The 27,571-nt window shown below is 37.0% G+C and overlaps 1 protein-coding gene and 1 pseudogene across 1 annotated transcript; both read right to left on the reverse strand.

The window, feature by feature from the left end:
* Window positions 1-5,813: 5,813 nt before the first annotated feature.
* LOC122043533 lies at window positions 5,814-17,723 on the reverse strand (annotated as a pseudogene).
* Window positions 17,724-18,932: 1,209 nt separating this feature from the next.
* LOC122040665 (NEDD8-activating enzyme E1 regulatory subunit AXR1-like) lies at window positions 18,933-27,478 on the reverse strand. The gene is made up of 14 exons (XM_042600074.1): window positions 27,334-27,478; window positions 25,739-25,911; window positions 25,505-25,668; window positions 22,960-23,070; window positions 22,765-22,844; window positions 22,451-22,601; window positions 22,241-22,334; window positions 21,746-21,834; window positions 21,060-21,133; window positions 20,817-20,979; window positions 20,503-20,588; window positions 19,640-19,723; window positions 19,375-19,555; window positions 18,933-19,300 (listed from the first exon to the last, which is right to left on the reverse strand). The coding sequence occupies exons 1-14, from the start codon at window positions 27,378-27,380 to the stop codon at window positions 19,217-19,219; spliced, it is 1,581 nt and encodes a 526-aa protein (XP_042456008.1). The 5' UTR covers window positions 27,381-27,478; the 3' UTR covers window positions 18,933-19,216.
* Between the last annotated feature and the right edge of the window lie 93 nt (window positions 27,479-27,571).

The following is a 27,571-nucleotide window of genomic DNA, read 5'->3' on the forward strand; positions in this document are numbered from 1 at the left end:
TTTCTGTTATTTCTTTTATTATTGTTGCTATTCTTGAGTTGAAAGAATGAGGAGAGTTTTAATTTGTTGTATTTGCAAGCAATTCACCCCTCCCCTCTTGCCAGATTCGCTGCACCAACAAGTGGTATCAGAGTCAGACCACCTCAAAATGACTGACCGCCGACTGAAGCACAAAGATCAAAACGATGACCGGTGCAAATATTCATCCCCCGAAATTCGACGGAGACTTCGCTACATGGAAGCTAAAAATGGAGGTATTTTTTAAAATGGATTTCGATATTCTTATAACTATGACATATAGTTTTACAGCTCCAAAAGACAAAGAAGAGTATCAATGGACGAAAAAGGAGCAAGCCGATTTTGTGGCCAACGGAAAGGCGAAATTTCACCTGCTCAGCGTTTTGCCGCCCCAAGAGGTAAGTCGGATCGAAAGCTATGACTCCGCCAAAGACCCTTGGGAAAAATTCCTGGAGCTCTACAAAGGCACTTCAGAAGTGAAGTTAGCAAGGCGAGGCATCCTCCGGACTCAGCTGACAAATCTCCGGATGAGCAACTGCTAAAAGGTAGCGCAACTTCAAGTAAGAATTAAGGAGTTGATAACGCAACTGTCCAATCTCGGAAAATCGGTAACAAACCAAGACTCGATCTGGTATGCTCTCAACGCCTTCCCAAGAACTCCAGAATGGGCGTCCTTAGTAGATGCATACTACATCTCTAAGGACTTTGAGGTAAGTACTTTAGGAATTTATTTTCTACATTTGAACTTCACGAATCTCGAATTACAAAATCTAAATAAATAGAGAAGACAAACCTTAACGTTGCCCTACAAACCGAGATGGGCGATCCCGACTTCGAAGCATCGATCGATGAAACTGAAGTAGCGCGATTGGTAAAGAAGTTAAATAAATTTATTAAGACTAATAAATTTATATCGCAATCAAGGAAGCATCAACGTAACAAAAGGACAGTCCGATGCTACAACTGCAATGAGGAAGGGCTCATCAATGATGACTACCCGAAGATGAAGAAAAAGAACAACGAAAAGGAAAAGTACAAAAGACCGACATCCTCTAAACGCAAGAGTCTGAAGGCTACATGTGATGAATCATCATCCTCGAATCGGAAGTCGAAGCCTTCTCGGGATTAACACTGATGGCCAACCATCAAATTTTTGAAAAAACCAGCTCGGAGATGAGCATACATGAAGGGGGAGGATCAACAGAAGAAGAAAGCTGCGATAAAGGGGGAGCATCAGAAATAGAGGTAAGGTACGTAATCTAACTCCCAAGCAGTCTTTTCAATTCATTAAAGTACTCACTAAAGATTTAATTAAATTAGAAAAGAAAAATAATGAGTTAAAATTAAACTTAGCAAAGGCATGTCCTCTTGAGATGTACGATAATCTAAAATCAGAAAATGAAAATTTGAAAAATTAAAAAATAATAATGCATGCTTAAATAAATTTCTAAAATCAAAACTTAGAATTTATGGAAAGTTGAATTGTTATATTAAAAAACATCAAGGACAACTTAGAAAAGTTCCCAAAAGTTATGTACCCCCTAAGTTGAATTTTTAAATCTGGATTCATCCCAGATTTAAAAAAAAAAGAAAAATTAATCGGAGGCATAAATATGGACCTAGAGATGTCGGAATTTCATGAAACAAGTTTTTATGGGTTCATAATTTTCTCATGATCTTAAAAATATCTTCATCCATAATTTTAACATATTATATTGAGTGTGATGATTTTTTTTATCACGAATTAGGTCATATTCATGTTTAAAAAATCACCACACTCAATATATTAGGTTAAAATTCAAGATTAGGATAGTTTTATGATCAAGAGAAAATTAGGAACTCATAGAAACTTGTTTCATAAAATTCCGACATCTCTAGGTCCATATTTAGTACCTCCGATTAATTTTTCTTTTATTTATTCCTTTTTAAAAAAAAATCTGGGACGAATCCTGGATTCGTCCCAGAATTAAAAAAAATAAAAATAAAAATAAAAATAATTCGGAATGCCTAAATATGGACCTAGAGATGTTAGAATTTCATGAAACAAGTTTCTATGAGTTCCTAATTTTGTACCGATCATAAATATGTTCTCATTCATAATTTTAACCTAATATATTTAGTGTGGTGATTTTTTAACCCGAATTTCATTAAATTCAAGTTAAAAAATCATGACACTCAAAATATTAGGGTAAAATTATAGATGAGGACATTTTTACGATCAAGAGTAAATTAAAAACTCATAGACTTTTGTTTCATGAAATTCTGACATCTGTAGATCTATATTTTAAGTTTTAGACACATTCATACATGCGTTAAATGCTAACATACTTAATTAATACTAATCTATTTATGTTTCACTAAATATGAACCTAAAGATGTTGGAATTTCATGAAACAAGTTTCTATGGATTCGTAATTTTCTCATGATCTTAAAAATATCATTATCCATAATTTTAACATATTATATTGAGTGTGATGATTTTTTTATCACGAATTAGGTCATATTCATGTTAAAAAAAATCACCACACTCAATATATTAGGTTAAAATTCAGGATTAAGATACTTTTATGATCAGGAGAAAATTATGAACTCATAGAAACTTGTTTCATGAAATTCCGACATCTCAGATCCATATTTAGGTCTTCCGAATTATTTTTCTTTTAATTTTTTATTTTTTTTAAATCTGGGACGAATCCTGGATTCGTCCCATATTTAAAAAATAAAAATTTAAAAGAATAATTAATCGGAGGTACTAAATATGGACCTAGAGATGTCAGAATTTCATGAAACAAGTTTCTATGGGTTCATAATTTTCTCATGATCTTAAAATTATCTTCATCCATAATTTTAACATATTATATTGAGTGTGATGATTTTTTTTATCATGAATTAGGTCATATTCATGTTTAAAAAATCACCACACTCAATATATTAGGTTAAAATTCAGGATTAGAATATTTTTATGATTAAGAGAAAATTAGGAACTCATAAGAACTTATTTCATAAAATTCTGACATCTTTAGGTCCATATTTAGACCTTCTAAATTATTTTCCTTTTAATTTTGTAATTTTTAATTTTTTTTAACGCTAACATACTTAATTAATACTAATCTATTTATGTTTCACTAAATATGAACCTAAAGATGTTGAAATTTCATGAAAGAAAATTTCTATGGATTCCTAATTTTCTCATGATCTTAAAAATATTTTCATCCATAATTTTAACATGTTATATTGAGTGTGATGATTTTTTTTATCACGAATTATGTCATATTCATGTTAAAAAAATCACTACACTCAATATATTAGATTAAAATTCAGGATTAAGATATTTTATGATCAACAGAAAATATGAACGCATAAAAACTTGTTTCATTAAATTCCGACATCTCTAGGTCCATATTTAGGCCTTTCGAATTCTTTTTCTTTTATTTTTTATTTTTTTTAAATCCGCGACGAATCATGGATTCGTCCCAAAGTTTGGGACGAATCCAGAATTCGTCCCAGAATCTGGGACAAATTTTGCGATGAAAATTTTGTTCGTTGGGAATTTGCGACGAATATATTTGTTGCAGATTTCGTTTCTAATTTGGGTCAAATTTTGTATTTGTCGCCAAAATTGTTGGTATGTTGGGACGAAAAAATTTCGTTCCAAACTTTTATCCCTAAATTATTGTTTTTTTGTAGTGACACCTCACCATTCAAACATTTCTGCAATTAAGACATCATGGAAAACTAAACTCATCCGCAAGGTTCCGGTGCCATCAATCTCTTCAAAGGAATCAAATAAAGAGTAGGGAGTTTGACAAAGAAATGGTATGATTATGCTTTTCCGGGATGTTTTTATTGTCCTCACGTTATATGAAGTTATACGAAGGAAGAGTAGTTTTTTCTTTGAGAATGTGTCTGTCAAAAATTGATTCTTTATCCTATTATAATTAAATTATCATCCTCTAATCAACTGAGTATCTTATAACAACAAAAGAGTTAGACAAACAAAGCACTGATCAGAAGATGCGTCTCTCAGCCGATGATGTTCAAAATTTTGTCCCCTAATAAAGAGCAAGCTAAGTGCAACTTAACGTTCAATATTCATCAGCATTAGAGATGTATACAGCATAATAACATTTGTTGAGCCAACCAAAGAATTGAAGGGAAAAGTTAAACATGTTACAAGTTTTCTAGCATTTTTACAGAAATTCTTAATATATGCCGTCGGAATCGCGACTGAGGAAGCGAAGGTTGGATTTTAGCGCTCGTGCGGTTTTCTCGAGAGTGGAAAGCGTGCAGCATATTAGGGATGTTAATTTAGATGGATCGGATCAAATTCAGATTGAATTGGAATTTTTTTAGTAAGTGTCAATATGAATCTAACCCGAATCTAAATTTGAATTCAATTCAAAATCCTTAAATCCAAACCTGATCAACTTGATTAATCCGACCTGAATAATCCGGAAATCTAATTTAAAACGACTCATTTTTAACTATTTTCTCTATAATTTTTCACTTTTATCTTACTGTTTTATCATTATCATCCTAATATTGATATTACTATATATAAAATTATCTTAATTTTTAAAATATAATTTAATTTAATAAAAAAAAACACCCACTAAGTGACTAAACCTTAAATTTAGATTAAATCAGGTCAACCCGAATCCGACCCGACCAGAGCCAAAATTTTTTAACCCAAAATCCCTCCAATCTGAACCCGACCCGAACCTAAAAATTTCCAACATGAACCTTATTTTTTGGGATCGACCCGGGTGGGGTTCATTTTTGACACCCCTACAGTAGATCATGCCATCTTCACAACCGAAGTGTAGGCGTCTCATCTCAATGCAATGAATCTGGATGTGATATGGCCGTTGGTGATCAAGTTGACAAAAGACGACTGCGCTCGTCTCCAGCGCCACCGTTAAAAAAAGCACCCACTAAGTGACTAAACCTTAAATTTGGATTAAATCGGGTCAACCTGAATCCGACCTGACCAGAGTCAAAAATTTTTAACCCAAAATCTCTCCAATCTGAACCCGACTCGAACTTGAAAATTTCCAACATGAACCTTATTTTTTGGAATCGACTCAGGTGAGGTTCATTTTTGACACTCCTATAGTAAGTCACAACCAAAGGGTAGGCGTCTCATCTCAATGAATGAATCTGGATGTGATATGGCCGCTGGCCATCAAGTTGACAAAATACGACTGCGCTTGTCCCCAGCGCCACCGCCACCGTCAATCTATACTATATCAGTACGAAGAAAGTAAATCACATGTGACTACTAATGCTTGAAATAATAACTAACGTATGAAAAAAATATTTATCTTAATTATACCAAGATTCAAATTTTAAATTTTAAATATCTCATCTATTAATTACTAGACCGTCCTGAGAGAAGACGAGTACACGTGCTGGTGATGAGGAAGATGTGACCCATGGCTGCAATGTATCAAGTTTCTTACTCCATTAATGATTTCTATCATATCTAAATTTTAGTTTGCTATATTTTTTTTAATAATCGAGGTATTCAGATTAATCCCGTCCCCACCTTACCATCAGAATAAATTTAAAAATAAAAATGACAATCTAAGCGATTCAAATGCCGAAGGCGAATTCTATTCCACTCCTCGATTGCTTGCTCTTCGAATTAGAAGTCAAAATAAAGAGAGAGATCCATCCAGCTATACTTTCATTTGGCATGATGAAAGCTCTTTGGTGAGCCAAAAGCCTGGAGTTTTAGAGTTTTAGAGTTTTAATTATTACATCATCAAGTATCTTGTCGGTGGCAGTTCCACTAAGGCCAACATAATAAGCACAAAATTAGTAACAGAGGATTAATCAGTTAGAAACATACTTGTTTATAGAGAGATTATAGGCACAAAATTGAATAGCAAACTATTCATCCACTTTCTCCCTCCCAAAAACTTCTACAAAAAGCTTCTTGAGATTCCAGTCATTTGACTCACGAAGGGTGTATCGTCAACAGCAAACCATAGTGATCACTAGGTAGCACAAAGTACCAGTTGCCTGAGCTCTTTTTTCACTTTCTTCTCCTTGCGATAGAAAAGCCCTGGAATAGCCTCCATCCCGACGTTTCGATGCCATTCATCTTGAAGTCCGGCAGGTAGCATATGAATCTATCCAGTCTCTTTTGTAAAGTTCGGTTGGCAGACAACATCTGGTTGGCCTTGGTATCGTAAGTCCAACCATTTTCTCCAGGTTTTAGCTCCAACCAAGCATCAATCCAGCCATCAGGCAGGGGAAAAGCACCATCCAGCTTGCCGTCCCAATTCATGTCACCAGCAAATATTACATTTGGTGAATCTGAACCTACCAGAATGTCAATTGCCAACTTGGCTTGGGCTACGCGTTCTTTACTGTACATTTGGTCCCAGCTTGGAGGTGCAGGACAGGGACTCTCAAGGTGGCTAGTCGCAATGATCAAACTTTGTTTCTCTCCGACTTCAACCTCAGCTAAGCATAGCTCTCTTTCCATCACTGAATTGGTAAATGGTACACGGCTAAATTCCTTCACAGGCAATTTGCTCATCTGTAAAAATGAAGAAATAAAGGAGATTTAAGTAAAAAACTGAACATAAAATACAGCACCAAATTAAATTAGCAAATGAAAACTGAACACTCAGAATTTTAAAAAGTTGTGAAGATACAACATTGCATGCAGATGTATGTCGGATGGTGGAAATTAATTAAACACATGAACTATTGAACCTAGATAGCTGTCAATATTTATTTATTGCAGAAAATGAAAGAAATTAATTTTATGGCAGATGTTTCCTTTCATAAATGGGCACTTTTACTCTTCAATCCATAGAATAAAGTTTGAATTCAAGATTGTGTTATAAGTCTTCCAAACAGGTAATAGTTGAGATAATAAATGAATGCGTGAAAACAAGGTAGAGATGCTACCTAGAATGGGATAGAGGTACATAGGTTCGGATTTTAGGATTGAAATGTTTTAAATTTAATAGGAATATTGCAAAACTATCTAATTTTCACAGATTGAAATGTTAATTATTAAAATGTATCAATGAATTAAAAACATATTGTTGGGGCCAAGATATTATTTTAGGAACAATAGATCAGCTTCATGTTAATTATTTAGGTCAATTTGGATCATAAGGTCGCAAGACATTAAGATCATATTGCAATTATGACTATCAGGCATGAAACTATTCGTAGAACATAATTAGAATGCATGTGTTGTAAGCTGACACTCAATGTTCGAACATAGCAGCAAGCTTTGGCAATGCTACCTACTGAAAAGATCTAGTCATATAGGAAAACTTTATCGTTTGAAAGCTTAGTGCACATGAAGGGAGCCATCATAGTTAAATTTTTGCATCAAATTTATAATCTAGAGAGAGCTGAAAGTCATGCCATATGAAGAAACTGCACAGCTAGCATTCAGAAATGAGCATAAAGTGACATCTTTCCACAAATTCCTACCAATAGCACTAATATGAAAAAAAAAATTGAACATAATATTAGACTATGGCAATCTCACTGCAAATAAGTGGCTGAGTCGAATCATACACCATAGATCCTATGCAACATTCAAAGAATGGTATAAGAAGGTTGGCAGTGCGGTCCTAGAGTTCTCATATTTTCCCTTCTCTCCTCTACTTAAGCTTCTGTTTCGGGATGACTATATGGTAGTGCAGGGCATAAAATGTTTATCCCATATCCTGCCTGCTCCAGATATGCAAACCATCCTTGCCCCATTTACATTATGGGGCGAGACAACCTTAATTAGTTCCAGTCATTCGACATCAATTCCTAGCTTGTTTTTCTTTAGCACACTATAATCTTTCATTGCTCTCCCCAATCTCAAATGCCTACCTAATACCTAACGTTGATTCCTTATTGCCTTACCTTTCAAACATCAGCTTTCAACTGAATTTCTAAGCAAGCATAAACCAATTTAGATAGATGCACTTACCTAACATCATAACCACATTTCTCAGAGAATGTTAGGCAAACAAAGTCTACTGATTTTTTTTTTAATTATTATCATCAACAATCCGACTCCACATAGTGGGATAAGGCTTGGTTGTTGTTTTTGTTGTTGTTATCATCAACAATAATGTATAAATTGTGAAAGCCAATGGCTCAAACCTGCATGCAGAAATATCGCCTCTGAGCAGCCATTTGTTGTGGGAGTGAACAGTTGTAATGCTTCCACCAGTTTGATTTTCGGAAAATTGCAGAAATATTTGGTGTGACCTCCTATAATATTGATATTCAGAATCCAAATTTTCCCACAAAATCATGAACTGTTAAGGATAGAGGAGATGCTCAGACCTGGAAACATATGAAATCAGGTGCATATTGTTCGATGAGATTTCCAAGAGCGATTTCCAAGAGCTTCCATTCGCCCATGGAGCTCCAAATCCTCACGGAACCAGACATTGTAGCTTAAAATTTTAAACATGCTCCTATTTAGGTTCATACTAATATCTCCTGTAGCAGAAGCATTAAAAGTATCAGGCACAAATAATCATACAAATTGAAAACAAAGTGACAAGAATGAAGAACTTAGTAGCGAGAATGATGATCTGAAGACATTTGTCTCCTAGGTAAAAAAGGATAATATCCTGGTCCATCATTGAACACATGCTACCAAGGTAGTGTTGGTGCAATATCCCTCAGGTCAAGGTTGACTTGGGTAACCAAGCTGAGTCTTGGTTTGAGTTTAGATGTTTGACAATAAGATATTGATTGAAGAAGAGTCAAGTAGGTCAAGGTTGACTGGATACTTGACTGGGAAGTCCTAACTGGGATGTTAGGCAAAATGAAAGACCTAGTGAGTGAAGCTAGGCAGTATGAAAGTCCTGGTGAGTGAAGCCAGGCAGAAGAAAAGTCCTGGTGAGTGAAGCTAGGCAGATGGAAATCCTTGTGAGTAAAGCCAGGTGAAAGTCCTAGTAAGTGAAGCTAGGCAGATGGAAAATCCTGGTGAGTGAAGCCAGGTGAAAGTCCTAGTAAGTAAAGCTAGGCAGATGGAAAATCCTGGTGAGTGAAGCCAGGTGAAAGTCCTAGTGAGTGAGGCTAGGCAGATGGAAAACCCTAGTGAGTGAAGCTAGGTGAAAGTCCCGTGAGTGAAGCCGGGCAGGGAAATCCAGATGGATCGAGGATGATCGGACATCCGGTGTTGGGAAGTCCAAGTATGTCACCCTTAGTACGAGGAGAAAAGTCCAAGTGGGTCAAAGGATTGGCCGACACTTGGTAAGAGAGTCCTAGCAGTCAAGGGTGACTAGGCATGATGTACCAACAAGTCGAGGTTGACCGGATGTTGGTTCGGGAGGTTTGAGACTTGGTTTGGACAAAATCAAGTGCTGGATCGAGTGGATCGATTGGGCTCTGAATCGATCGATGGATCGATCCGGCCTGCCAATCAGAGCCTCGGATCGATCCGTGGATCGATCAGAGGTCCCAATCGATCGATGGATCGATTGGGACGCTGCTGCCAGCGTGATAAGCGCCGGATCGATCCGTGGATCGATCCAGCGCTTAGATAAGCGCCGGATCGATCCGTGGATCGATCCAAAGCCTCCCGATCGATGGAATATTCGAATCGATCGGGATCCGACCGTGGCATCGTTTATAGGCGTGCGATGGCTGCGGTATCTCTTCACCGTTTCATCTCAGATCTTCGCCAGCTCCTCCACAGCACTCTCAAAGCTCGTGATCGCCAGTTCTTGAAGGTTCTTGGAAGCTCTCCGAGTCAAGAGGCGGATCAAAGGCAAGAAGAGAAGCTAGGGTTAGGGTTTTCTGCATTCATTGTAAGTTTGTGCTTGTACTTTGTTTCCCTTTCCTTCTTCTTGTACCGAGAGTCTTGTAGGGCTTCTCCGCCCTCGGTAGTTACCGAAAAGGAGTGTTTCATAGTGGAGAGTGCGTGCGTGGTGTGGATCCTTGGATTAGTCACCTCCTTTGGAGGTGGATACCAAGTAAAATCCTAGTGTTAGCGTGGGTGTATTTGTTTCTGTATTTTCCGCTGCATATTCTTGAAGAAACAATCAACACCAAGCACCGAGCGAACGCGACGAGCTATTCCCCCCCCCCCCCCCCCCCTCTAGCTACTTTTGGTCCTAACAAGTGGTATCAGAGCGAGGCCGCTCTTCACCGGAATCATTGCCGGAAGGGTCAAGTATAACAAGAAAAGCTAGAGGGTGAAGAAGTTGGAGCAAATTCTTCAAGTTCAAGACTTTATCAAGCTCAACTTCAAGATGAAATTCCAAGATGGACTTGGATTTGACACAAGGGTGGCTCCACCATACACTTCTACGAGTTTCGATTCTTGGAAATCAAGAATCGAAAATTTTCTTATGATGGAGATAGAGCAATGGTTTGCTCTAATGGAAGGCTTCAAGGCTCCAAGAAATTCAAAGGGTAAAGTTCTCAAGAGGAGCAAGTAGAGCCAAGAGCAAGTCCAAAGGTGCGAGGCCAATGACAAAGTGACCAAGCTCTTGGTCAATTTATTGCCAAGCACCATCCTTTGAAATTGAAGAATTTGAAGATGCAAAGTGGAGCAAATTGGCTAAGCTTCATGAAGAGATCCCTTCCACTATACAAGATCATGAAAAATCCAGAGAGGGTGACTCTTTGGAGCAAGACCAAGAGGAGGATTCCGAGGTTGAGAGATGCTCAACCTCAGAAGAAGAAGCTTCATCCTCAAGGGAATGCAACGAAGGGAACAAGGAGGGAGCATACTCCTTGTTTCATATTCAAGATGATGAAGCCTCCACCTCTAGGATTGAGGGGGAGCAATCCTTGGTGACGCCGGATCAAGAAGAAGGAGAAGCTTCTACATCCGGGTCAAGAGACGAAGAGGAGGAAGAAGATTCTACCTCCACAAGTCAAGAAAAATCAAATGGAGGAGAATCAAGGTCCGATCAAGAGGAAGCTTCTACCTCCGGATCCAAAGGAAAAGATGCCACCCCTACAAGCAAAGGTATAAATATTTCAATTAATAATAAAAATCATATTATATGTTTTGAATGTAGGGAACATGGGCACTACAAGAGCAAGTGCCCTAAATTGGCCAAGAAGAAGGGCCAAATGGCACAAAAGGGCAAGGAGAAGCTCAAGGAGACCACCCCCGGGACAAAGAAGAGTAAGGAGCACATTGTGTGCTTCTTGTGTCAACAAAAAGGACATTACCGAAGTCAATGCCCCAAGGGGAAGAAGATGGTCAAGGCTCAAGGAGGCACTAGTCAAGGGGAGCCTCCAAGGTAAAAAGGAAGGTAACTTTCATTGAGCCTATTCCCTTGCAAAATGGTAAAAAGCATGCTAGGTCAAATTTTTATCATTTTAATGCGATTTACCATAAGAATAGGAAGCATGAGGGCTTTAAGGAAAAGCATGTGGCCCTACATGCCAAAACTACTATCCCTAAGGCTAGGAATGTAGGTAAAAACCTAGGCGATAACTCTAAGGATTTAAGATACAAGCCTAGAAACAAAAATGCTCATGGAACAAATACTAAGGACTTAGTGAGAGAAAATCAAGTCTTGAGGTCAAGACTTGATAAAATGGAGAAGACCCTAAAAATGATGGAAAATATCCTATTAGGGCAAAGTGAGCATAACTTAGGTTTAGGAAAATCAAAGCCATCCAATGGCCATAAAGGTTTGGGATACAAACCAAAAGCTAAGAAGGATGTGCCTAGTTATCATAGGGTTCCATATAGTTATGGAACGAACCCTAAGTCTAGAGGTCAAGTCAAGGATACAAGGGAAGATATCCCTAGAAGTATCTTTGCAACCAAAGTGACTAAGACTTCTAAGAAGTCTAAGAAAGTCACGAACAAGGTTACAAGGGAGGCTATCCCTAGAGTTGACCTAGAAAATGTGACCAAGGCTTCTAAGAAGCCCAACAAGGTCACTAGGAAGGTATCTAGGGAAGTTATCCCTAGTGAGTACCTAGAGCATCCAAGGAGCACCAATAGGTGTTGGGTTCCTAGGAGCATCTTCTCTACCCCATAGATGGGTTAGAGAGTGTCAACTCCTATTAGAAGGGTAGTTAACCCAACTTTGAGGAAATTGACACTCAAGGAGCATTTTCAAGGTTTTTGTTAACCTTTGAAAATGAAATGGAATTATTATTTACTCCTTGAAAGAGTAAAATGTGCCTAATGGTGAAAAGTTGATTTTATCTTAAATGGCACAAATTTGGAAAACCTTGAGAAATACCAAGTTGGGATATTGGTATTCTCTTGGAAATTTAAGGCAATCCGGGCCTTGATTTATGTAATCACTCTTGAGGAAAAATGGAATATGCCAACATTTGAGGACATGTTTATTTTCAATTGGCATACATTAAATCAAGGAAATTAGAAATGTCAATTTAGGTTTTGGCATTCTCTTGAAGCACTTTAGGGCAATCTAGGTTTAAGTTGTAAGTTTAGCTAAGACTTTAAGGATACTTAGATAGTTAATCTAGGTATATTTTATTTATGCTAAATTTTGTCATGATTGTTTGCCTATCACATGCCATGACATCATGTCTATTTTTGCATTCATGTTTTACTATGAAAAACTCAAAAATACCATGTCATGACATTCATACATCATGTAGTTATAGGAATCTTTCTTTTGAAAGTTATTTTATTTTGATGTATGCCATAACATTATCATGCATTAGTTTAAATTCCTTGTAATTAAGGACAAATGACATTTAACAACACTTATTAACAAGTGACATCCTAGGTGGATGTCTAATATCTCTAAAATGCCTAGATAGATATGCATGATCCCTAGATTAGGGCAAAACCAAAATCTACATCTCACAAAGACTATAAGGTGACTTGTATGTGTTTTAGTGCACATTAGATACAAGTGAGATGTTAGGATGATGAACAAAACTCAAGATGTTGATTTAGTGCATTCCTTTGAGTTTTAAATTCATCAAAACACATAGTTATGTGTTTTCCCATCATTGGGAAAGCTAATGTACAAGTCATGTGCATTATGCCCAAGGAACATGATGGGATATTGGTTTTGAAAATGTTTTCAAAATGATTTTGGAAAACCTTGGTGAAGGCTATCTTTTGATAGTAATCACCATTGAATAGTTAGACACAAACTTGAAGAAAACACTAAAGTTTTTGCAAGTTTTCAAGTTTGTGTCAATCGTTGAAAATATGAAGTATTTTCATAGAAAACTATTTTTCCGTGATAGTAAACGCCCTAAATAATGTCTACACGAAATTTCATAATTTTTGGATTTTTGTAGAATTTTCTAGGGGTTTCTGAAGTTGACTGAAATGGAATTTCAGCAACTATCAGAGCTCCGATCGATCCATGGATCGATTGGAGTTCCTGAATCGATCCATGGATCGATTCAAACAGAAGCTCGCTGGATCGATCAGCCGATCGATCCAGGGAGTCTGAATCGATCAGTGGATCGATTCAGAAAGGTTCAATCGATTGGAACCCAACTCCAATCGATCCAAGTTGCTGATTTTGGCTGGGAAGGTTTGATTTCAGCATCTTTGAACCTCTTTGAGTCTAGGTAACCATTCCAAACCCCTAAAAATACATTTGTATCCATAAAAAGGGTGTTTTCATGCGAAAACAAGGATGGATTGGTTAAGGAAGGCTAAGTTGAAGTTTAGGTTGAGGTGTGTTTCAAATTTTGAATATTTGAACCTCAAAACTTCTAAATTTGGGTTTCCTAATGTTTTAGGGATTCCAAGTCATTGTTGGTGCAATGACAGAAGTTACCACCATGTCTTTAGGGGGAGGGACTCTTTAAAGACATGAAAATCATTTTTCATGAACCTTGGAAGGTGGTTAACCTTCTGTTGTGAACTTGCTCAAGGTTGAGCATTTAAACTTGAAATGGGAAAAATGGGGAGTGGATATCCTCATTATTTCAAGTGGACACTCAAGTGGTTGAAAATGCTCAAGGTTGGGTATTTGTCAACATTGAGGGAGAAGTTAAGGTGATAATGACGGGTATGGGATCTCATTATCGGGTGATCACAATGAGTGAAGTTGTGATCACGATGAGCAACTCTTCAGGGGGAGAGTCTTCAACAAATGGATTTGTTGGAAGTGTGCCCAGAATTGGAGCATAGGTTGATGTGTGTCCAACGATGGGTTGATGTGTGCCAATAGGGGGAGAATGTATGGTTAAGTTTAGGCCTTCATTACCTATGGGAAGGTCATAGGGGGAGAATGAAAGGACTCATGAAAGGGAGTAAGTTAGGCTTTCATTACTTAGAGGGAGTTTGCCCTCTTAGGGGGAGAATGAAGAGCTTAATTTATGCTTTCATTACCTAGTGGCATGAAGAAGGAGGCTATGGGATTAGCCTAACTTACATATGGGATTGTAAGTGTTAGTGTGGTATTGTCAAACATCAAAAAGGGGGAGATTGTTGGTGCAATATCCCTCAGGTCAAGGTTGACCTGGGTAACCAAGCTGAGTCTTGGTTTGAGTTTAGATGTTTGATAATAAGATATTGATTGAAGAAGAGTCAAGTAGGTCAAGGTTGACTGGATACTTGACTGGGAAGTCCTAACTGGGATGTTAGGCAAAATGAAAGACCTAGTGAGTGAAGCTAGGCAGTATGAAAGTCCTGGTGAGTGAAGCCAGGCAGAAGAAAAGTCCTGGTGAGTGAAGCTAGGCAGATGGAAATCCTTGTGAGTAAAGCCAGGTGAAAGTCCTAGTAAGTGAAGCTAGGCAGATGGAAAATCCTGGTGAGTGAAGCCAGGTGAAAGTCCTAGTAAGTAAAGCTAGGCAGATGGAAAATCCTGGTGAGTGAAGCCAGGTGAAAGTCCTAGTGAGTGAGGCTAGGCAGATGGAAAACCCTAGTGAGTGAAGCTAGGTGAAAGTCCTGGTGAGTGAAGCCAGGCAAGGGAAAATCCAGATGGATCAAGGATGATCGGACATCTGGTGTTGGGAAGTCCAAGTAGGTCAAAGGATTGACCGGATACTTGGCACAGAGAAAAGTCCAAGTGGGTCAAAGGGATTGACCGGACACTTGGTAAGAGAGTCCTAGCAGGTCAAGGGAGTGACTAGATGCTAGGCATGACATACCAACAGGTCAAGGTTGACCGGATGTTGGTTTGGGAGGTTTGAGACTTGGTTTGGACAAAAATCAAGTGCTGGATCGATCAGTGGATCGATCCAGGCTCTGGATCGATCAGTGGATCGATCCAGACCTGTCCCAGCGAACAGAGAGCCTCTGGATCGATCCGTGGATCGATCCAGAGGTCCCAATCGATCAGTGGATCGATTGGGACGCGACTGCTTCGCGTGATAAGCGCTGGATCGATCCGTGGATCGATCCAGGCGCCTTTCCAGAGCACAGAGGCGCTCTGGATCGATCCGTGGATCGATCCAAAGCCTCCCCGATCGATTGGGAATATTCGAATCGATCGGGATCCGACCGTTGGCATCGTTTATAGCTGCAGGCGTGCGATGGCTGCGGTATCTCTTCACCGTTTCATCTCAGATCTTCGCCAGCTCCTCCACAGCACTCTCAAAGCTCGTGATCGCCAGTTCTTGAAGGTTCTTGGAAGCTCTCCGAGTCAAGAGGCGGATCAAAGGCAAGAAGAGAAGCTAGGGTTAGGGTTTTCTGCATTCATTGTAAGCTTTGTGCTTGTACTTTGTTTCCCTTTCCTTCTTCTTGTACCGAGAGTCTTGTAGGGCTTCTCCGCCCTCGGTAGTTACCGAAAAGGAGTGTTTCATAGTGGAGAGTGCGTGCGTGGTGTGGATCCTTGGATTAGTCACCTCCTTTGGAGGTGGATACCAAGTAAAATCCTAGTGTTAGCGTGGGTGTATTTGTTTCTGTATTTTCCGCTGCATATTCTTGAAGAAACAATCAACACCAAGCACCGAGCGAACGCGACGAGCTATTCACCCCCCCCTCTAGCTACTTTTGGTCCTAACAGGTAGCATCTAAAAATACACTTTCAAAACTCACTGCAGATTTTAGGAAACCTGAAACAACTTTAAAATTTTAATTTAATCTTTAATCTTCCCTCACAATCTTCCTATCTCCAAAGTTCTCCAGGCTTACCAGTGTCATCTTTACAATTTAGATGCACACTTTCAAGATCCTAGGCCTTATCTTTCTACTATCTAAATTTCTAATAAGAATAAAAAATTATAAATTATAAAAACAATCAAATTTTTATTCATCAATTCAACCATTTAAGAAAAAATTGAAAACTCACAAGCATCTACGAAAAAATCCACATAGAAAGATAACTATGCCTCAGGATAGTACAAGTACTTGTGATATAGTGGGGGAAAAAAGAACTCGAAGAATTTTAATGATCTAATTGCATTATTGAAACCAAACACAATCATAGTGAATATCAGATTTTTTTTCCCATTTTTTAATACTATTTTCTTTCTTCTAATACTTATTGACTATGATTCGGAAGCTATCTTCTGTCTGAAACCTTCTTTCTGCTCCAACTAGAAATGCCAAGAACATAAATAACAATTTATCCAACTTACGAGGTCGACATTGCACAAAAAAGACCTAGAGTACCCAAATAATTCAATCGACTACGCGCCTACTAGACCGAAGCCGAGAACCAAAAGAAAATTGGATAAATAACCGCAAAAATCAAAACATTCCAAGAAAAAAGAAAGGGAAACCTAACACAGGTGAGTATAGGGCCACGGTTTGCTGTTCCTCCGGATCTCCGCCCACCGTAGGTAGCTTCTGTGATGCAGCGTCGGAGGAGATTTGAGTGACTGTGATAAAGCCAAGCGAGGCGGGGCGCTTGGTGCCGCAGCGCCGGAGGTGGCGGAATATGCTGCCGATGGCGGGATTGGCAAGCTCGCAGGGTTCAGGCTCCAACTCCGCGAGGAGAGAGGCCCTGGAAGGGGGAAAGACGGTCGGGTTGGAGAAGGTACAGGCACGGCAGACATCGGTATGAGTAGAAGACGAAGATGAAAACGAAGGAGAAGAGGCGACGGGGACGGAAAAAGAGGCAGACTTGGCAGGAGGCGGTGTGAGATGGAGAGTTTATGAAGGTGCAGCGGTTTCAAGCCCAAGACGAAGTTATTATTATTATTATTATTATTATTATTATTATTATTATTATTATAATAAAATATGCACCATATTTATATACATTTAAATGTAAAACTAAACAAATAAAACTATATTCAAACATATACAAGTTAACAAAGCCTACACACTATTGTTTAATCCTAGTAATTTAATTTATTTTTAATTACAGAGCAAACATAAATAACCTGCGTATCAAACTTGTTTACAAATATATTTTTCTCTGCAACTGAGCAAGCATAAACAAACCTAGTGTCAAACTTATACAAGTTAACAAAGCCAACACACTATTGTTTAATTTTAGTTATTTAATTTAATTTTACTTACTGAGCAAACATCAAGAAACCGAGTATGAAACTTGCTTATAAATATATTTTTCTCTACAAGTTTTATGTGCGCACGAAAAGACAGAACCAACAGGCAACAGATTATCTGATTGAAGTAGGGAAATATGGCCTAAAAAATTCCATGCTGATCAATTCAATCAACCATCATTACAATCTACTCAGTGCATCCGAAGATATCTTATTACCATATACACTAATAATTTATAATCATCAATTATTTATTTTCTCCGTATTAACCTAGGAATGGATTTATGGGGGCACTTGGACTAGTGAATTACCTTTTTACCATATAAATCAGAGGTCATGTTGTCCCCTCGAGGCGGTGTGATGGTTAAGATATGGGATGTTACCACATGAGATCTTGGGGTCAAAACTCAGCACGGCCGAGTATGTCTTCATCCGTGCCTTGGTCACTTGTACTAATGGCTAGTAACTACCCTTGATTTATCTTCGTCGTATTGGCCTAAGGACGGATTAGCGGTGGTGCTGGAGCAAGCGAATCGCCTTTTTGCCACATGAATTAGAGCTCATGTTGTCCGCTCGGGGCGATGCGATAGTTAAGGCATAGGGTGTTGTCATATGAGGTCTTGGGTCAAAATTCGGCGTGTCCGAGTATGTGTTCCCCTATACCTTGGCTACCTGCATTAACGGCTAGTAGCAACATGTGATTCACCTCCTCCATATTGACCTAAGGACGGATTGACAAGGGCACTTTGAGCAAGTGAATCGCCTTTTGTCACATAAATCAAAGGTCACGTGCTGCCGGAGCTATGGTGCATCGACAGATTATTCAAATTGTCACTCATACACCTGCAATTCAATCCTCCCATTCTGGAGAATTTATAGAAAGTTTTCCTCTAAATGGGACGCGCAACCAAAGGATGTTGGGCTTCTGGATCTGCCTCGAGCACTTTCCGATTTATCCTAATGACTGGTGCAAAAATTCAATAAAACTAAGCCGGTCATCTCAAGGCTAACTGGGTTTATTATTATTATTTTTTATTTGGAGGTCATAGATAAAATAAGCCCCTAAGACTATGGTATAATGATAGGGCGTCCAAATTATTACCTATACACCTATAGTTCGACTCCCCAATTATGACGTATTTGTAAAAAAAATTTCTCTAAAAGGCACACAACCAAGAGATACTAGACTTCTAAATTGTCCATTGTGAATACTTCTCGATTTACCTTAGTGGTTGAAGAAAAAATTTCATAAGATCAAACCGATCGTCCCAGGACTAACTAAATTTATCATTTTTACCCCCAAAATTATAGTGCAATGATAGGATACACCCATGATTCGATTCTCAACTATAACATATTTACAAAAAAAAAAAAAAATCATCCAAATGAAACGCGCAATCAAAGATGCTGAATTTCTAGACCGCCCGTTACGAGCATTTCTCAATTTATTCTGATGACAAGTTAAAGATTTTCATAGAACTAGATCAGCCACTTCACTCAAGACAAGCTAGGTATATCAATTTTTTTTTTTAATCAGAGGTCATAGATAAGGATTAAAAGACAGTACAATCTACTGAATTACTGATGTCATAGACAAGGATTAATCGTTCACTGAATGGTCCGCAATAGGTAATTACCTCACTCTATTTCATCCTGAAACCATTGTACACTTCAATTATATGAAATAAACAGGCATCTCATTTGACAGAGCACAGCCCATTGAGGAACGGGAAGAGGAGCACCAGGTCCAACTATATGGAAAATATTTGTTGGAAAAAGCCAAACAATTCGTGTTCTGAGGGGAAAACTCAACTTCCCCTGCAGCTAAAAACTATAGTATCAGCACCTGTGACTTTTGATCAATCCCATTGAACATGAATGTCCCCTTCAAGGGGACAAACTGCTTTGTGACAAGCTGAAAAAGAAAGCCATTAAACTCGGTGAGTGCCTGCAAGGATAAGCTATCAAGAATATTGTACTTTCACAAACCTTAATTGCCTCTTGGGAAGCGACCCCCCCTATGAAAGCAGCAACCGCGTGAAGCTCTGAAGCTCCGAATCTGCACATCTCGGTGATAAGATCCTCCGATAATGTTGGCCCGTTTAACCCCAGCTCACTTAGTATACCAATCGCGATAGGTTTTAATCGTGATATCTCCTCGTTCAGTCCACTGTCATGACAAAATGTACAAAATACTAAACTACTTGAGCTGCCGGCATAGGAATCACAAGTAACCTTGTGTTTAGGGACACACCCATCAAAAATCCCAGGAAATCTATTATGGTTGGCAGCAAACCGATCAACAGCTCGAAGTAAGATGTAGAAGCCTACAGCGTAGCTGCCAAATGTAAACTATTTTTCAGATAAATAACTAACATCAATGAGAATTTGAATCTCCTAGTTCATAACTTATAGGAGAATTTTGTATTCAAGATTATTTTTAGTAGATTTAGTGTAATCAGGATGCTTAGCTAAACAACAATGAAAATTAGCATGTTCAACCTAACAAAATAATAACATTTTGGTGATAGTGATACCAATAAAGTCCCGAAGTTTAGAAAAGATACAGGTGTGTGAGTTCCGTAGATGGGCAAGTGTATAAGAAAGAAACCATGTGATAATTGAGGTATAAGAAAATGGAAGGTCAGAAGATCAAGCAAGACACGGGAGGTATGACTGTGCCATTAATCTTTTTAAAGGAAATCATTAAATCTCTGAGATGGCAAAACATATTTTCCATGTAAAGAAAATTACTTTTCACTACAGCTCCAGTTTAACTTTAATATGCAGCTATCAGCAGAAAATGAACATGCATCAGCTTATAAGTAGGCACGCATATCAGGCTAAAGCAACCACAATAGATGAAAAAGATTACTTCAGAATGCTCATAAAAGCATTCGAATTTTACTTCCCTTCCATCTTATAAATTCCATTCCCTAAACATATTTGTAGGTAGTCTCTCTTGTTTTACTAGCTTCTTGCCAATGTCCTTTGAAGTTCCACAAACTTCCAATAATTGGTTCCCAGCACAGAGTAACACTAACTAGTATATGGATAATAAGAAATTTCTCATAAATTTAATGACTGAAGTAGTTATGAAATAGCATAGCACCTCACCTATAATCCTCATCATTCAAACATTTCTGCAATTCAGGTATACATGGAGAACTAAACTCATCCTCAATGTTCCGGTACCTGCATATCTGTTCAAAGGAATAAAATAAAGAGCACGGAGTTAGACAAACAAAGCACTGACCACAAGATGCTTCTCTCAGCAAATAATGTTCAAAATTTTGTCCCCTAATACTGAGCAAGTGCAACTTAACGTTCAGTATTCATCAGCATTAGAGGTGTATACAGCATAATAACATTTGTTGAACCAACGATAGAATCAGGATAATCAAAGCATTGAAGGGAAAAGTTAAACATACTGCAAGTTTTCTAGCATTTTTACAGAAATTCTTGATATATGCCCTTGAAATAGCATCAGGATCTCTACCAATCCTCTTCAGAATGCTCTTTACTCGCCTTTCCATTACAAGACAATCAGACTCAGCTTTTGCTTGATAAATTTTTTGAAGAATGACGTAGGACCTACAGACGAAAACAAAAACAAAATATCACCAAAGATGAAAAGAATAATCAAGTAGAAACTTATTATGTTTGTCACAAACTCAGTTGAGGATGTCATGTCAGGAATTGATCCCTCAAGGGGTGGCTCTCCATTGCCGTCATTTTCAATAAATTCCTATAATGAAAAGAGCAAAGAAGAATTAAGGCTTCCATCGGAAGAAAAACAGGCGTACAATTTTCAAACAGGAAAACATATTGCCTTCAAATTAGTGTTCTTCAGTTAATAATCTATTTAAGCAATGGAAGATCTTGTAGTTCACATAATAATCAAAATAGCATCATTTGGATTTAAGAAAATCAAAAATATATTCTAACACGATGCAATTCTAGAAAAAAGAAAAAAAAGTATCTCCCCTTAGTTGGAGGCATTCCACATAAACTTTCAACACCAAAACAAGTCATTTTTGGTTCTTAGTAAGGCAAAACTATTTTCTAGGTTGCAACTTCAAATATCACAAAAAAAAACAAATAAATAAAAATGTCCTTGTTCTCGGACTAAAGTAAATGTCATGCCCTTTAAATTAGAGATGAAAGTAAGGCTTTTAAATTTCAGAAGTAGATGGAATAGCCTCAAACACATGTGATGGTACATATGATTTATCCAAAAAGAAAACACCATTCAGCAACCTAAGACCAATAAGCACTTTCTATCCAAAAATATAAGAAACATACAAAAGCTTAAAGAAGAAACTTTTTATAATTGAAAATTTAACAGATGTCTATTAACCTTCAAAGCTGCTACCAAAACCCAAAAATCAGAGGATCTTGAATCAACTTCAATGGCACTATCATTTATAATCTGAGATAACTCCGAACCTAGCAGCGATACAACACAACTCAATATAAGATATTAATAAATCAATTGCCACTTTCAAATGTTAGAGTAAACTTACACAATCCATGCTAATGGTATTCAACAACCATTATGTTTAAAAAATAATAGTGAATTGCAGCAACAAACGTACACATGTAAAAAAGCGTGAAGAAAACAGATCAAATATAAACAATAAACTCTTGTAGTATTACTCAAAAAATGCATTATGCAAGGTGAAGATATTACATTAGTCATGTGCTAGGCAGTATATCATTATGTTGACAGCAAAGTGATGAGTGAAAGAAAAGGGGCAAATATGATCTACTAGACATGATATCTGCCATTTTGTAGAACCTGAAAAACTAGCACAAATCATTTAAAAATAGATGTGCATCACTAATAACTTACTAATTCCACGAGGAACAGAGACCTTGAATGAGGCCTCAAGAGCTTCTTTATAATTTTCTTCATCTATATTAAGCATGTGAGCTTTAATTAAATCCTATACAAGAAAAGAAAACAGAGAGAATAATCAAAATATCTGCACATATAAGCATATGTGTGTGCATACATACAAGAGAAGAAACATCAAAAGACTGGAGAAATCAAATTCAGAACCTTAAAATCCTTCTTCTCTTGTCTGCTAGATGGCAGGCATCCACCATGTCCTTTGGCCCATTTCTCTGCCAGATTAATGAGAACAACTATGTACGGTGTATGCTTGTGCATTACTGGATCCACCATGCTCAAGTCAATAGTTTTTGCAAACCTGCCGATTTTCCATAGATATAAGAACTTAGCAGACTAAACCAACACAAGGGCTATCCATAAAACCAAATGGAAATAGTAATAGACAACATTAGCTGAGTCAAGTAATCCATACTCCATATTTGCAATCTCACATATTTTAACAATAAAGAAAAGTTACTTACTCTACTAGCTCAGGCCAAGGATTATGAAGACGGAGATCATCTAGAAAGTGATCAGGTTTTGACTCAATTACAGTATGCTCCTGTCAAATTTTTAATTTATTTGATTATTCAAAGGAGTTATTGATCAGAAAAAAAATACATCAGAATTTCAGCAGACTAGATGAAATCTAATTACTAGTAGACTTTTTGGGTTACCTTCATGCTTATTCTAACCATTCCAGTAAGACCATAGGAGCGTGCAACAACCAACATGATATTTGCTTCCCTACAGATTTTATCCAGCTTCACTATTGAAGTTTCAGTTAACTGTCTCATAAGAAATTGAGCTTGCAATCAGCAAACACTGTTGAAATGAGGTACACGTGACTGAACTAGGAAAATGATATGTAAAAGGCAACATTGGTAAAATGACTTTCTTAGTGTAATTTCGAGTGAAGAGCATTGAAGACAAAATAACTTAATGCATAATTAAATGTATTTGATTTTGAGAATGCAATGAAAGGACTTGATATACACTATAACTAAACAGTAGCTGAGCTGAAGGAAAGAAAAGCCGAACATGTGAAAGACTTCTCTGTTGTAGAATCACATAAGCATTACTTAGATATTTCTTAATGGAAGAAGACAATAGATATTTATTCATGGTAGACAATAAACGTAAGTTAAATTCACATTTGCAACATCAGGAAACAAAACTAGTCTGACAAAGATTATAACTGAAACTTAATATAACATAATATTATTGCTCACTTGTCCTATGAATCTCATAATCAACCATCTCTATCCAGAAATGATTGACCTGCTACAAAACCCGCTCAAAAGCTTGAGTAGTTGATCAAACGCCAAAATCAAATTGTCAAACCACCTAGAAACTTGGGGATAAATATCTACCTCACCTAGAAGACAAATTATTACCATGAGATCACCAAGAGAATTAAAAAGATAATTTATTAATTCAAAAGGATGCTAACCCCTTCTTATTAACTGACAATAAAACTCATTCTTCATATAATAAATACAGTTTATCCCAGTAGAAAATATTTTTCTAAAAACTAAAAATAAACTTTTACAAGATGCTACTGCTATTTTCTAAAAAAAAATATAGCAAACTACAAAAATTTGACGACTTAGACATCTTTGAACTTTTCAAAATTTGATTTAAAATCCTGACTATGTTAGTAGTAACTAGTAAGCATCTCTATGTTAGACAGGCATCCTCATGAAAAACATATCATATCAAGGTGATTTTGACATATTCATGCAAACTTGTGTAATCTGCCAACTCAATATTTATATATCCATCCATTTGTGTATTTAATAAAGCAATTATTTGTAACTGGAGCAACATTAGGTAACTGGATTTAACGACTTAACTTGCGTTCAACAGAATTTAAGATGAACTCAATGAGTGAATCAGAGTATTGTTGATTTAGTTTTGTGCTTGAATGAGATTCAATAAAACTTTTATTTTGGGGTAAAGCATTTTTCGACTAAACTGGGTTCGCTTGTGAATGGAATAGTTTTGATCAAGATAAAATTGCAAAGAGGAGGGTAGTGTTGATTACCTCTTCTTGCTATCTCTTGGTGTCTGTTAGATAAAACGGATGCAAGAGAGTGATCAAATGAATCCACTAACTGACAGGATGTTGTAATAGTATTGTCTAGTCGGTGATCATACAGTGGCAGCACTGTGAGGACAGATCATAGGAGTATAAGGGAGCCAAGTCAACCTGAGCTTGGCTGTGTTCAAGCTTTGCTCATTTTCTTATCAAGCTTGTTTATTAGAATAACTTATTGAACCGAATTCGAACTTTTTATGTATTTGAATAAACAAAAAAGAGAAATCAATTTATCATTAAGATTAATACATAAATTCATTCATTAATTGTTCACAAATTTTGTTCATGACCGTTATATATATATATATATATATATATATATATATATATATTACCATTGAACCAATATAAATGAACTCTTATTCAACCGAATACCAAACTTGTCCATGAACGTCCAGTTCATTTACAGCCCTAATAGATTGAGCAGAGAATGACAAGAAGAAAAAGGCAGAATGCATGGTAGCTCACTCACTTTTCCTGGAAATTAATATCTTTGTATTGCCTGATACAAAAAACAACTAATGCATGTATCACATAAAGCATCAATACCAATTAGGTATTGAGTGACACAATAAAACATTTTCATCCACACCAATTTGGTGGGCTTCAGTGGGCAAAACTTTACATTCGCAAGCCCCAACTAGCATGGAATTAGATTTGAGACTACACACTCAAAATGCAAGATACATAAAACAATTCTATCACCTATGTGTGATGGGATTATGATTAGTTACAAATATAGATGTCCAAGCTAGGTTTATCTATATCATCACATGTTTGTAAATGTATGATCCTACATTTAATTATTTACTTTATTAAATCCACATTTCTAAAAGTACTATGGAACCTATTTCTAAAATAGTTGGCTTAAATATGTGGCAAAAGGCGAAACCCTTAGTTGGCTTAAATATGTGCTTGTTATCTGTGATGTTATCAACAAGTTGAGATACAATGCCAAATTACAAGATGTTGCTGGTAATATTTTTTTCACATTGATGAGATCCTATTTTGCATTGAGTTTGAAGTTGTGAAATTAGATTTCCGATACAAAGTTAGCTATGAAACGTGCACTTAGGAATTGCCTTATGCATGAGCATATATAAAGAAAACTAGAAGCATACCTGTGTTGCTATCACTAAGGTAAATTCAGAAAAGAAAGAAGGACTCTTCTCTATCAAATTATCTGGAACCTCCTCAACAAACTTAGCTTTAACAGCATCATTTAGCTCTTGGAGAAATGAGCATACGCATTTAGCCTTTGATTGTCCAAGGCTATCTTCATCCACTGTCATAAAAAATGTATCAGGAGAATTTGATGAAGTTGAAAATGAAAGAACAAGCAAGAGAATGCATACATAGAAAATTGTTCCCTAGATCGTGTATTTCAACTTTTGATCCATCAACCACTGTAATACTTCCAATTCCACCAAGAACAAGATTCTTCAAAGCTTCAGAACCAGTAGGGCCACAATTAAGCAAGCATATGTTAGCATTCTCTAATGCTGATTGGCCTTGTTCTCCCCATATCCTATCATTTGAATGGAAAATTAGAAATAAGAAATCAATTGAGACTTAACAAATCAATGAAATTCAAATAACTGAACAAAAATGATAGATGTTTATCTAGCTTTATATTTCATTGAACCGAAAGGTTGATTCAGTAAACAGAGAGATGAAAGAGAGGTCATTAGGATGCTGATAGTGGAATTGTTTACACCAACCTTATATTAACTTAAAGGTTGGGGGTTTCAATAATTTCAGTACGCAAGTACTTCTGAGGAGTTATGCAGCTTTAAGCCCAACATGTAATATTTACATAACTACATATAGTTAAATATGTTGTTGTTGTTGTACATAGAGTTAACTATGATCATCATAATTAGCCTATATGAGCAGAGGTTAAATTCGCAGAACTAGTATTCACTTATCCAAGAAAATGCAATCTGTGAGTCATTTTGAGAAGTTCTGCAGTATAGATACAAGCAGGTTTAAGTAGAGAGCAAATATTTATCAGACCCAATATGCAGACAAGAAGTCCTACAGTGGACTCCAAAAGCTGCCAGCCCAACTGGTAGTATATGCACAACTAACAAAAATAAAGCATGCTGGTCAAAAAAAAAAAAAAAAGTGGCAATTGACTCAAGGCAAAAATCTACATATTAGTTCTTGCAAACTAGTCATCCAAGAAAAAAGGTGCTGCATTAAATAAAATAAAAAATGCAGTAGATTGACTCAACTACTAATCAATCTACCATGTAATAAGTAAACAAATGATATTATCAGCGATCAAATGTCTGTCTGTAATGTAGAATGAGTCTGCTGGTACAATTTAAGTTTGATCAAAGGAAGGAGATTAAGGGGATTGGAGATGATATCATTTCTTTATTTTGAAAAATAATGTGATCAAAAATAATTTTCCATGAAAACCAATCCGATAAGTATAAATTATGGAACCTACGAACTAATTAGAAATTTACTGGGAAAAAAAACTTGAAATTTTAAGGTACACACAAAACTTTGAATGCATTTCTATTTTGTATTTAATGTGTCTACGGAAACCTAATATTTACTAGCTTATTTTTTTCTCCGCGCTTCTTCTGTTTCTATCCTTTACACATAACACAGATCTTCGACGTCTATTATTTGATCTCCAACAGAAACCATTTCCACATCCTTTCTACTCAACAAGTATAACAAAGAAGCTCCGATCAAAATCCAGATTTCAGCTTATCTGAAAAGATTTAGCCGCTTTTCCATTTTTTTACCTATCGCCCCTCAGTATAAAGCAAGTACACGCAGAGTTAATGCCCTGGGTAAGTTCAATGCTTCTCTAAGAGCTAAACAACCTCTTCATGATCATAATAAAACCCTAAATCACAGAAAGGACAACTAACCAACAACTGAGCACTCGAGACGCAGAAAGATAGATCGAGCAGGGGATTGGCATTACCTGAGCTGTCGATCGTACTTGGTCTTCTTCGTCTCGGCGGTCGCCATCGCGTGTAACTCCTGTCCCCGCGATCTCCTTCGGCTCGGTTCTCGGACAGGACAGTGGAAGCGAGGTAAAGCCCACCTTCCTAAAGCCAGGGCTGGAGATAGACTATGCCACGTGCCTTGCGCGTGCCATTCTTACGATTATGATTATAATTATAATTACGAAAGTAATTCGAGTATTCAAAATTATTTTT

Source organism: Zingiber officinale, chromosome 2A (assembly GCF_018446385.1).
Source record: "Zingiber officinale cultivar Zhangliang chromosome 2A, Zo_v1.1, whole genome shotgun sequence".
NCBI lineage: Eukaryota > Viridiplantae > Streptophyta > Magnoliopsida > Zingiberales > Zingiberaceae > Zingiber > Zingiber officinale.